Source organism: Equus asinus, chromosome 1, assembly GCF_041296235.1.
Source record: "Equus asinus isolate D_3611 breed Donkey chromosome 1, EquAss-T2T_v2, whole genome shotgun sequence".
Classification (NCBI taxonomy): Eukaryota; Metazoa; Chordata; class Mammalia; order Perissodactyla; family Equidae; genus Equus; species Equus asinus.
Genome location: NC_091790.1, coordinates 141460283 through 141473403, shown reverse-complemented (window position 1 = coordinate 141473403; position 13121 = coordinate 141460283). Strand labels below are relative to the sequence as shown.

Genomic DNA, 13121 nt, shown 5'->3' with positions numbered 1-13121 from the left:
ACCCACTTAGAGTCTACCTCTTTCAGCTTTATTTGGCGCACAATGGAACTGCAATTTTGACTTTCCACATTTACCACTGTTTTATATGATTTCGGTTTAGAAGGAAAATGCTCGTGGGCCAATTTTCTAGGAACTAGGTAGGTTATGTTACTCCTGTATTACACCAAATACTGGTAATTTTTAAAAATTGCTTTATTGAACTATAATGTACATAGCACAAAATCCACCCATTGTAAGAGTTCAAGGATTTCTAATAAATGTATGTTGTGCAACCATCACCACAGTCCAGTCTTAGAACATTTCCATCATCCCAGAAAGTTCCCTCAAGATCGGTGCTTTTGTTTATGAATTATGTTAACTACACATTCAGGTACCCTTCCAATGGATAACAATACTTTTTAAAGCCCTCTGTATGTTTTCATTGTTTTAGACCCAATAAATAGGTTATAGGCCACCTGTTTCATTTGTCATTGGTTAGTCTTCTTAGAGAAGCTTGTATGCCACTTGCCTAAAATGAAAAAATTCAACCAGTGAGTATTGTAGCATCTACTGTGCCAACCGTTGCTTTGCCGTCTCTTAAAATAAGGCTTCATAAGTGCACTTCTCATGGTTTAAAAGAGTTCTTCAATAATATATCTTGATTCAGCACCCATTGTGTGCCAGGAGGTGCACTAACAGACATAAAGGGGAATAATGCGTGGCTTTTGCCTTCAAGAGGCTCACACCTCTAGGAGATGAGACAAAAATGCAAGCTAATAAATATAGTATGATTCTAATTAAGTCCCTAATTACAAATCTTAGAATGTCAGGGTAAATAAACAGCATTAAATCTTATTGTTTTGTGGCATATACTGAGTGGCTTTCTTGCTCCAGAAACTGGTTTCACTACCCCAGCTGGCCTCTGTCATCCAAACATGATGTCATGAGGGCCTTATCAGAGGCAAAACCTTTTCTGTAGAAAACGTGTGACCAGAGCATGCCAATAAAAGGATACAGTTTTAACTATGATAGACCCGACAGTGATGCATCATCTGATGGTCTGCCTTTCACAGTGAGAATCAACAAGGAACTTAGTCCACAAACACCTACCTGAACTGCGTTAGGTATTTTGGAGCACACTGAAGAAGCAATTCCTGGTCTTATTGAGAAGACAGGACTTAACACATACAGAAAACAGGCGTGTAAAGAGGCATATGGTAAAGTTCTAAATTAGGTGTGAGTCATGCCAAAACATCCAGCACAGACAGGAAATGCTGTGGGGAACTAGGCTTGCTCCCTGCAAAGCAGGACTGCGGAATGCCTCTGAGTCATTAGGGGCAGAGAGAGCACAGGGGCTTTACAGAATGTTGGGTTATACCAGCTAAACACCATTGTAGTGTACGGCAGGCAGCAAGTTAAGGGGGCTTCCTTCCCCCGCATATATTTGGCTTGGATTTCTGTTTATTTTTCTATATTAACTAAACTTCCTAATTTAAATCAACTGTGTAGAAAATAAATGAACTGAATCATATTAGAAGTAGAGAAGACCCGCAGTTTACTAGTTCTGTTGCTACATGTAATGGTGTTCACTTTTTAAAGTCTTCCCCATTTGTGACAGAAAAACAAGGCACTTGATTTCCTTGGAACGCTATTGATAATCTTTAGTGTGAACATGAAATGATGTTACTTGAGAAGAAAAATGGGCAAAGATGTATTAACCTTAGCAATTTCTCATTGCTTCTCAAAATCCAATCTTTTCCCTAGTTTTCAATACTTTTGAGTTGGGCATGATTATACCTATCTACTCTCCCTTAAAATGTGTTTCGGGTATGAGTAACGTGGGACAAGGGTCTGTCACACCACCCCCTTCCCTTTCTTTGGGGGCTACCGTGGTTGACAACCACGTGTGCCCAGCACAGGTGGGACAGTGTGACTGCTCTTCCCTCGATCTAACGAGCTCTGGTTTTGAACATTAGGCTGGTCAGAGAGCAATGTCAATCCTCCTCCTTCTCCATGGCCAGCACCAAAGGCAAGCAGTCCCAATGACAACAGCCCTGCAGTGAAAGGTAATACAGTGTTTTATCCCCCTGAAATGAAAGCCACCTTCCTTTCCACTGGCCTAACACTATTTTCTGTATTTCTTTACTAATTTCCATTTGAGCACTTAGGGTTGAAATGAGAGGCTATTCGGGTGCAGAGTTTTGCATGATCCTAAGTCTTACATCCTGACTTTTTTTCTGGCTTACTGTCCTAATTCATAATTCACTTTTTCAAATTTAATGAGGAGGGATAAAATATATCTGTCTCCATGTGACTGGGTGCTCCCCAAGATTGGGTGGAAACAGCATGGGAGGAAAGACCTCTGAGGTTTGCTGTCTTTAGCTGAAAATACCATTGCCACCACCAAACAAGGCCTTTAATTAGTGCTCTTCACAAAGAGCCAGGTTTCTTAGTTGTCAAAAGAGGGCCTTTCAAGTTCATGAGATCTGTTCTCTTCTTGAGACAGGGCCCCAAAGGGAACATCTGCTCGACTGAAGATCTCATCTGTATTTGCAGCTCACGCTCTCTTCCTTTGGTCTTCACCCACTTTCCCCTTGTTGACCTCAGGAAGTTAGGGGAAGTGTCTATTATCATCAAAAAACATTCCCGTGATGTTCTTTTAGGGGGTGTGCGGATAGTTGCACCTGGTTTTCCCTCCAACAGAGGAGGTCTGGGGGATGTGAGGATTGCCCCAAAGTATAGTCACCTGGTTCCTCACAGCAGGGCCACACCCACTCTGAGGGCCTTCTAAGACCTTTGCACAAGTTGGGAGGAAGGGGAAATGAGCATGTAGCATATTTTCACTGGAGATACTTCTAAGATATCTTGATTTTCTCTATCCAGAATAGACAAATCCTCCTAAATCAGTCTTGCCTCATACAATTTCCTTGTGTGCCCTCCTACACGATTAAAGAAAGCTGACTTCCTTGTTTTTAGTTGTTTTTCCCCCACCCCAACCAACTATACTGAGATCTCTCAAGTCTCAGTTTATCACATCAAAATAAGCCAAGTGTTTTGAGGGCTAACTCCTCACAGAACTCAGTTAGTGTCACATGGTAATAACTTGCATGTTACTAACTAGTCCTGCTTGTAGTAACTTATCTCCGTAATAGATGCATTGTTATCTCATTATAAAGTGAAATATCTGCAACAGAGTTTGACAAAAAGCCAAAGGGAGGGCAATCAGAAGTACAAAGTGCTCAGTATACCGTCTTAACATTTCAGGGCCATTTTGTTGGGAAGACCAAAGGCCCTGTTTATGTTGGTGGATTCCCATCGCTCTAATATAACCACTCTTAGCAACTTGTCCTCCCAATATTCTTTGAGACTCTCTTAGGCAGATGGCAAGCACCTTCCTAGCTGCTCTCAGCTAGAAGGAGAACCTGTCAGAGAGACATATTCTTCATGCTTTTGATACTCCCACCTGTTGGAGATGGAAAAAAGCATGGGTCATCCAAGCCAGTGAACTTCGATGCTCATGTGGGATGATTTATATAAAGAGGAGCCTCCTACTTATTTAGGAATCACTTGCATCAGGCACTCTTTTGAAAATCTTCTCCTCATCTGGAAGATAATTTGCCTCTATTATAGTGGTAATCAGGAAGTCAGGGCAGGTGTTTCAGTGAAGGAGCAGCTGAGGGAAGTACTCCAGGGAGGCTGAAGGGTGAGGGGTGTGGGGTGTTTTAGAGCCCACGGGAGAAGGGAAGGCATGTGGAGGGCCTCCTTCCTCTGACAGGAGAGGGGTGAATGTGGTGACTTTTAACAAAGAGGAGAAGCCAGGCCTAGGTGCCAACCCCTTCTTGGAAGCCTGAAAAAAGTGGCCATGGTATTTCTGTTGTCCCAGCAGATATGACAAGATTCTTCCAGTGAACCCTGGAAGGCACCTTGCTTCCTCAGCCATTCAGTCTGACTTCTGAAATAACTATGGTATTTCTTGGTTGTGGTAGAGTGGCAGGGTCTGAGGCAACTCTCTGGGCTGTGGCCATCTGCTGGGGTGGGGGTGAGATGGGAGTTAACACGAGAGTTCATTCTTCACTGAGCTTTAGGCCGTGGTTTTGAAATTATACTCAGCCGACCAACGGGGGGACGTTAGGGTGGAATTCCCTAACTCGCTTTAGAGCCAGAGCATTATGGGGTTTGTCTGATTGAGCATCCTCCTTTTCCAGAGGAGCCTGGACCCTCCCGTGTGCAGGAGGGCAGAAGTGGGCACTTGGAAGGCGGGCGTGCTGATGCTTCTCCTTCTCTCCCCAGAGCCTGCCAAGGCTGCTTCGGACCTGACTGCCTGGTTCAGCCTCTTCGCTGACCTCGACCCATTATCAAATCCTGATGCTGTTGGGAAAACGGATAAAGAACATGAACTGCTCAATGCATGAATCTGCAGCCTCCGGGACGGAGCCCGTGCCACCCCTGAACAGCGCGCCGGGGGCTCGCGGTCGTCTGAAGTGATCAGTATGCTGTTTTACTGTTGACGTGCCATTTTAATAAAATGAAGGGTCAAAGGCCCTGTTTATATTGGTATAATTATTTACTCTTATTTGGTATAAAGGGTTTTAGTGTATTCTCTATGTGGACCTAAACAATACAGGCTTGTCGCGGAGTGGTTTCCAGGCCGGTGGCTCTCCTGCCAACACCCGCGTTGTGGCTGCTGCTGTGTCACTCGGCTGCCGTGAGATCCAAGTTCAGATCATAAACCTACTTTGTGTTAGGTTTAAATAACGTATCCTACAGCCTCAGAGGCAGCCAGAGGCTAATGAAACTTAAATGCCTCCTCTGTACCCCCTGCCTCTGTCCCCCTTTGAGGGGGGCTGCAGGAAAATGCCCCTTCCTGCCAACCCACCTTCCAGGGAGCTCTGGACGAAGGTCTGGCCAACCAAAGACACTGTCCCCCAGCCCTTGCCCGGTGGACTGTGTTCTCTCACAGGCAGAAGAGCTTGGCTGTCTCTGCTTCACGAACCTTTCTATGGAAAGCAGCCATGTCTGCAGATACGTGTCTCCTTTGTCCTCTCCATGGCTGGAATTCAAAAGCATGTATTTCTGGAGCCCTTTGTGACATTAACTGTTTGGTTTTTTTCTTTTTTTAATTAAACGGAAAAAATATTTGACATGCAAAGTTAATAAATGAGTTTGTTGCGGGGACTCAGTGGGGAGGTGCTGTGGGGGTGGGGGCTGGAGAGGGACAGAGGAGGAGGAAGGGTCCCGCTGAACGAAGCTACTGACGTGACCCCTTGCATCCCCCAGATGCGGTGGCTGGGGGAGGAGGTTATGGCCTTCTGTTGCCTTGGGCAGAAATGCATGATTTGCATGTGGGCACATAAGCGGCTCAGACACTCCCCTAGCGTTAGAGACCCCAGAGCTGGCGCCTCTTCTCCCCTCCCGGATCACCAGTGACATGCTAAGTGAGAGGCCACACACATCCACAGAAGCCTGTGGCACCCCTTTCAGTGAGCCTTTGGCCCTGAGCGGGGGTGGAATTGATAGCCGGCAAATGGTTCTACATGCTCAGTTGGGCCAGGGAAGCTTTGGCTACGCTTCTGCGGCCTCATCCTCAGCTCTGAAAGGGTCGCCTGGGGCCACTTCCTCAAACACACAGGAACACTGGGCTTCCCGGCTCCTCCTGGAAGGGCCCGGCCCCAGCAGTAGCCACCGTCCTCTGCAAGGCAGCCTGGGGCTGGGTGACTGGAGCCGGGACTGCTGGAGGGACCTCTTCCATGCGGGAGAGACCGGCAGGTGTAACGGGTCTGGGGACTCCGCGAGTTGTGTAGCTTCTGTGGCTCTGCTCACTTCCCAGCCAGCACGGGGCCGTCCACGGAGTCTAGTTTGTTCGAATCTTACTTAGCAACTCCTCAGCCGGGATTCATGGTCTTTGAGGAGATGAAGACACAGCCCCAGGGCCCCACCTTGCTGCCCTCCACATTGTACCCCGTAAGACCCCTCTCGTCTCTGGGCCTGTGCACTTGCAGCGTACTCCACCCAGGATGCCGGCCTCTCCTTACTTAGCCACCATCACAATGCTGCCCACCCCGCAGGGGCTTCCTCAGTCCCACCTCCTCCGCCGGGACTTCTCCAAGTGCAGCCCCCCCGTTTTTCTTTGAGCGACGGCCCCTCATCTCTCCCTGACCATTCCCCTGGCTTTCTAACGCTGCGCTGTGTGCGTCCGCCTCTACCGCTAGGTTTGCAATCCCGTTGAACAAGGTCCCTATTTCCCCAAATCTTCTGTCTCCCCAGTAACCAGCACCCTCGAGCCACCTTGTAAGCACTGGATTAGCGGTTGCCGGATGGAGCTGCCCTGTGTGGAATGCGGATTAAAGGCTCCTGGTTTCATCCTGGGTCACATTTGCTTGCAGCCGTGGAAACCCACAGCAGCGCAGCGAGGAGATGAAGCGGGCGGGGCTGGCTCCTCCATCCAGGCTGGAGGCCCCGGGAGCTGGCGGGGCAGAGGGGCCGAGGGCCGGGGGTGGGGTGGGGGTTCTTCTGTGTTCAATGGGTTGCTTTAAATACTAGCAGGTTGCATTTTGAAGTTGATCTGTGGGCGAAGGGGAACTGAGCATGGCGGTGATTGGACAGGCTTCGCTACAAGTAAAAGAATTGCACATGGAGGCATTTTCTCCCTGAATTTTCTTTACATTTTTGTAAATTAAAAAAAAGATTCAGTTCCCTTTCCCATCTGCAATCCACTTGGCCAGGCTCTTGATCCCCCTTGATAGGCGTGTTTTGATCCGGGCTCACACAAAGCCCCCTCGGCCACCTCTCCGGTTTAAGGAGAAGCAGCTGCTGCCTGATTCTCTTTTAGGCCGCCTGTGTGCCGGCCCCATTCCTCGGGGGCCCACCTCGGGCCCCGCCCCAGCCGCCATGAAGAAGACAAAGGTGCCCCACTCTCTTCACACCGAGTCTTGCTTCTCCCTCATTTTCATCCCGTGTTGTGAGCCAGTCTGAACAATTGCACTGGAACCCTCAGGGGAATTCGGAGAGCACCTGCTCCTTGAAAACGTCCCTGTCCTTTGAGGTGATCTGCGAGTCTCACTCCCCTTCTCCCCCGCCCCAGCCAAGATATAAAGAACATGCAAATTTAAAGGAGGGAGCCAGCAATGTTTCTATTTCCTCCTTTCTTACTTCTTTTCCCAGCTGGCACGGGTTTTGGGTGTACTTTATAGATTCATTGCCTTCAAAATGTAATTTTAGAAATGTCAAGTTGATGTTGAGTTCTGGGAAAGTGAGAAAAGCATCCATCAGCTTCAGAATTAGAAATGCACCAACTTAGAAAGAACCAGCCCTTTCTGTCAGAGGTTTTCGCCCAAGAAAATGTGACCTGCTCAGAGTTGGCAGCCCTGAGTTGCCAGTGTGCATGTGGGTGGGGCTCACCATCATGCTGGGGCCAGTCTTCTTTACACTGGGTCTGGGGCCTGGGCTGAGGCCCCCGAAGGTGCCATGTGAAGCTGCCTCGCCATCTGGGTCAGGATGGCACCTGCCAGACCGCTCCTGCCTTCTGCGCATGCTCCAGCTCCAGGAGCCAGCTAACTGAATTCCACATTTCCCTCTCAGAGACCACTGCAGAGAGACCCCCTCCCCAGGGGCCGACCCTGGCGCAGGGCTAAGTATTAGCACTACTGATTTTGCCAATATATTAAAGTTGCATCTGTCTTTGTGATCAACTAGTGTCCTCCAGACAGGCCACAGCAGTTAATCCTGTGCTTTGACTTAAGCTGTCTCATCAGTTCTCTGACTGGCACCAGTCACAGAGCAGTGATGTAGGTTTCTTCAGCTTTGTTGGAAAACAGAGTTCAGCTTAGAGCCAACTCTGAATGATTGGCAACGGCTGCCGAGAATTCTGCATTGAGAAGGATTCTGATAAATGAATGATGTTTGTGATGGGTATGGGGCAAGGAGTGGTGGCAATGGTGCTATATATTTACCAACACTGCGTTAGACCTTGTCTTTCATGGGGCTTTTAGAGTTAACTTATTCTTCTTTTTATTTTTTTTAATCAAAAATAACTAGGATTCTGGAACCCTGAGAGAGGGCATGTATGGATGAGAAAAGCAGAAAGTTCAAAGAACGCATTACTACTGAAATCTAATTCAACTCAAATTCACTTAAACAGCAACGAAAAGGTGGGGGTGGATTTGTTTGCTCAGGTAACTGAAAAGTCCACGGGTAGGTTTCAAGCATGGCTGGATCTAGAGGCTCAGGAGATATTCTCAGCTATTGTCCACTCTTCAGCTTTCAGCTCTGATTCCTCTGTGTTGTTGCATTCCAATAGACTCTTCTCATAAGGAGGCAAAATGACCACCAGCATCTCTAGCCAAAGTCTTAGAATTTAGCCTGCCTTGGGTCCTGTGTCCAATCTTCAGTCAATTACTGGAATCAAGGGATGTGGGGGTAGGAAATAGACTGTTTGCCCAGCTTTTCAAGTGCCTGTCCTTGAAGCATGACCCTCAAGGACTGGGAATGGAGAAAAGATAGTTCCTCTAGGGAAAACTGGGGTGCTATTATTAGAGGAAGAGGGAATGAATGCTGGGCAGGAAAATGTGATAGAGATCCACTCTGGCTTCCACTGGAATGCCTTTGAGGAGACACTGGTGTAGTCTTTCCAGAGGGGTATGAAACAGGGGGGTTAAAGACCTGGAATGTTTTCCAAAAACCCCACTATAGGGACCCCTTCTGAGGCCATCCCAGGCACTGGGGCTGCAAGGCTTGTGCTCTCAGTGGCCCATTGAGGATACCTACCTTGCAGCTCTCTTACAGCTGACTTCAAGGATTCAAAAGGATCCTAGAGCTCTTTGTATCCAACCCACTTATATCTAGGTGAGGAAACCAAGGAACCCAAGGAACGGAAGAAAATGATGTTAGTGGAAAACCAGGATCAGAATCCACATTGCCCGTCTCCTACCTAGGTCAAGGCTTCTTTTACTTCAAGGTGTTTGCCGGAAACTGAGAGTTGAAAAGAAGAATTCAAAGACATGTACTCATCACAAGAAAGAAAAATTGGTAACTGTGTATGGTAACGGACATTAACTAGACTTATTGTAGTGATCATTTTGCAAAATACACAAATATTGAATTATACCTCAATAAAAAATAAAAACAAAGACACACAAAACTCCTTTAAGAACCAATCTCTCTTTTCTCCCCTCCCAACACCTTCTTTTTTTTTTAGGCCAATTATTAAATGCACCCTTTGGGGATAGAATCTAGGATGGTAGTATAGGGCAGTTGGTAAGAGTGTGGGTTCTGGGGCTGGGCCAGTGGCGTAGTGGTTAAATTTGCACACTCTACTTCGACAGCCCGGGATCCCAGGTGCAGACATTAGCACTGCTCATCAAGCCATGCTGTGGCAGCATCCCACATAAAATAGAGGAAGATTGGCACAGATGTTAGCTCAGCGACAATCTTCTTCAAGCAAAAGAAAAAAGAGAGTGTGGGTTCTGAAGCTGACAAATTTGTATTCAAGTCAAGCCTCTACCAGCTGTAAGTCACACACTCTCTCTGAGCTTCTGTTCTCTCATCCACATAATAGGGACAGTAGCATTCCCTGTCTCAGGAAGTTATTACAAAGACTAAGTGAGTTGATGCCCCAAAGACATTAGCATTGTGTGGGCAACTACTGCACATGAGTATGGCCACTAGTGTCACAGAAGGTTACTGGCTTGGTAAACGTTATTGAAGTAGGCATGGGGGGCTGCTCCCTCCCCGCGACCTTCCATTAGACTCTCAAAGCCCCATCTTCTCTCCTCATCACTTATTAACCCATTCCTAAACATCAGGGGAATGGAGGAAGGTAGGCGGATGGGACTAGAAAATCTAATGAATAAGTTGTCCCTCATTTTTCCATAAAGTTGGACAAGATTCCATGCTGAGACTAGGAGAAATGAAATGGGTTCTCTGCCAGGCAAAAGGGACATGCTGCAAAACTTGCCAATCTTAAAGGTATTTTTAACACAAGCCACTAACCAGAACACTGATCAAAAAAATTGGGATGCAGAGCAATTGGATGTCTTACACATTGTTGATGGGAAAGCAAAGTGGAACACCCACTTTGGAAAACAGTTTGGCCATTTCACAGAAAGTTAAACACACACCTACCATACAACCCAGCATCCTACGCCTAGGAATTCAACCTAGAGAAAAAAAAATCTTACGTTCACACAAAAACTTGCCTGTGAATGTTTGTAGCAACTTTACTCATAATCTACAAAACCTGAAAACAACCCAAATATCCTTCACCTGGTGAGTGGATAAACAAACTGTGGCAATGCATGCTATGGGATATTATTTACCAGTGAACGTGAACAAACTATTGATTCATGAAACAACATCATGATTCGTGTTGATATCATGTACCCCTGAGATGATGCAATGATAAGGGCATTTCACCTCTGTAGTCTTCTTTCCCCAAAATCATAACCCAGACTAGAAATAAGAGAAATATCAAACTCAAATTGAGGGATATTCTACAAAACACCTCACCAGTACTCTTCAAAAGTATCAAGGTCATGAAAAACAAGAAAAGACTGAGAACCACCCCAGATGGCAGGAAATTAAGGAGCCATGACAATTAAACGTCATTTGGAATCCTGGACTCGATTGCAAAACAGAAAAAGAACATTAGTGGAAAAATGGATGAAACCCAAATAAGTCTATAGTTAATAGTATTGTACCAATGTTAGCTGCTTAATTTTGACAACTGTCCTATAGCTATGGAAGGTGTTAGTATTAGGGGAAGCTGGGTAAGGAAATTTGTAGTGTCTTTGCAACTTTTCTGTCAATCTAAAAGTATTACAAAATAAAAAGGGTTTTTTGTTTTAAAGGCTAAATACTGTGTGCTTCCATTTGGATGCCATTTTGGCTACGGCAAACCCATAAGGACAGATATCAGATCAGTGCTGCCAGGGGCTGAGCTTGGGAGAGGTGCTGACTCCAAAGGGGCACAAGAGAAATTTGGGGGATGGTGGAACTCTTCTATAAATTGATTATGTTGGAGCTTATCTGACTGTATGCATTTGTCAAAATCCATAGAACCATATGCTAAAAAGGATGAATTTTACTGTATGTAACTTATGCCTCATCAAGTATGGTTTTAAAGAAAAGAAATTGGATTCTAGACCCTCCACAAAGGGGTGCTGGTCTACAGGCTAGGAGAGCCTCTGAGATATGAGGTGAAGCAGAGACTCAGATGGGGTTGCAGATTTAGGAGTCTGATCAGCCTGAAGCTCCAAAGAAGATCACACTATTCACAGTGGTGTTCTCGTGGGATGTGCACAGCATCCAGCTGAGGGTAAGTCAGGATAGGCCAGATTATGCTGCAGCAACAATCGCCACAAACTCTCAGGGGCTTAGAACAAGGACGCTTTCTTCCCTTCTCTCTCATGCTCTCTTTCCAGTGCGGGTCAGTGGGGCTCTGCCCCATAAACCTTCAGGGACTCATGCTGACCAAGCCTCACAGCCTCTAGCTGCTCACGTGGAACCTGGGAGCTGCTCAGTCACTGCAGCAAGGAAGGGTAGAGCTGGAATGTCAGGCGTTGGCTGTTCTATGCTTCATCCAAGGAATGGCACACTCCTGCTCCTTCCACGGCCCACTGGCCACAAATGGCCACAAGCCTACCTGCCAGGGAATGGGAAAGGGGACACGGTAGACAGAATAGTTCATGAGTACTGCCATTTCTGCCTTATAAAGCCTCTTGGTCTTTTTATTTTTCTTCTTCTTCTTAAAGCTTGGCACCTGAGCTAACAACTGTTGCCAATCTTTTTTTTCTCCTGCTTTTTCCCCCCAAATCTCCCCAGTACATAGCTGTATATTTTAGTTGTGGGGCCTTCTAGTTGTGGCATGTGGGATGCTGCCTCCACATGGCCTGACGAGTGGTGCCATGTCCGTACCCAGGATCCGGGTGAAACCCTGGGCTGCCGAAGTGGAGCGCATGAACTTAACCACTCAGCCACGGGGCCGGCCCCAAGGCTCTTGGTCTTTAAAGTTGACTGAAAATGCTACAACAATAAAGTCTAGTTTGTTCAAAGGAAAGAAGAACGTCTATATGTATTAAAGGAGGAGCCTTTTGTGGGTTGTTTTGTTTTCTTTTTAGCAGACAAAGGTCTTACAATACTGGCAGTTCGATCCTCTTCCAGGAGGTTCGAAAAGTTCCGCATGAATGCACTGACATAGAGCAACATTCAAACTGTCTGTCACGGCCACGGCCCTCTTCTAAGCAATCTTGGCTCCCATTCTGCTGGGAGAGACTGTCGTCTTAGGCTCATAAGTCATGCTTTGAGCCACAGGACCTCCTGGTCTCAGCTGACTAGGTCAGGAAACCAATGTGGTAGGGCTGGCAGAATAACTTTTCACCCAGACAACAGTCAGAGTTTATCAGATTCTCCCTCCTTTGATTCTGAACTGGTGATGATATGAAAGAAGTTGTCAATGATAAGACAGTAGATACCAAAATTAACAGTAGCAATGCACACTTACTGTAAAGTGATAGGAGCCTGGAGTAAGAAACTATGACCAAGCAGAAGCAGAGAGATATAGACAAAATACACGCTGGAGGAGGGCAGATGGCTGGTAGTGGCCGGACTGTGGAGCCAGCCTGTGTCGCTCAGTCAGCATGAGTATCATTGCTCTCCTGCCGCTCATCTCAACTTCTGTGATCAACACTTTGATGGATCTCTTTGTACTTTCCTCTAAAAATAGGATCTTTGGCTTTAATACAAAGTAAACACCTATGTCCTGCCTTCTGATAATTAATTGATAGGAAACTGACCTGAGGGCCCCACTGTTCTCAACGTGCCCAAATGCTTACTGTAGAGTTCCCAAACATTTGGCCATACTCATTGAACCAGTGTTCTTCTGGAGAACGTGATTAACCTCAGTTGAATTCTGGGGCCCTACAGGCTCTCTATCAATCTTACCCGCCACCTCCCTGCCCCCTATTGCCTGACACTCTTGAAGCATTTCAGTAATATGTCCAAGTCCAAGTGCACTGAGATGCCCCTTCTCCTACTGCTGGGATCCACCCCCTGAGAACAATCCCATGATGTATAACTGCTGGCCTCAGCATTACGGCAGGCCACTTCTTCATGACTTGCCCTAGAAGAAAGCTAATTGAAAGTGCTCA

General features: G+C 46.6%; 1 protein-coding gene across 25 annotated transcripts in view; it reads left to right on the top strand.

Moving 5' to 3' along the window:
• ICA1 (islet cell autoantigen 1) overlaps positions 1-5131 on the top strand; it is a 141906-nt gene extending 136775 nt beyond the window's left edge. For 12 of the 25 annotated variants that reach the window (XM_070509012.1, XM_070509019.1, XM_070509044.1 and 9 more), the window contains 2 exons: positions 1956-2045; positions 4270-5131. In XM_070509012.1, coding sequence (XP_070365113.1) covers positions 1956-2045; positions 4270-4391 — 212 coding nt within the window. In that variant the 3' untranslated portion in view covers positions 4392-5131. The remainder of the gene's footprint in view (positions 1-1955; positions 2046-4269) is intronic. The other 13 variants (XM_070509083.1, XM_070509142.1, XM_070509088.1 and 10 more) reach the window with 4 other exon arrangements.
• Positions 5132-13121: the final 7990 nt, after the last annotated feature.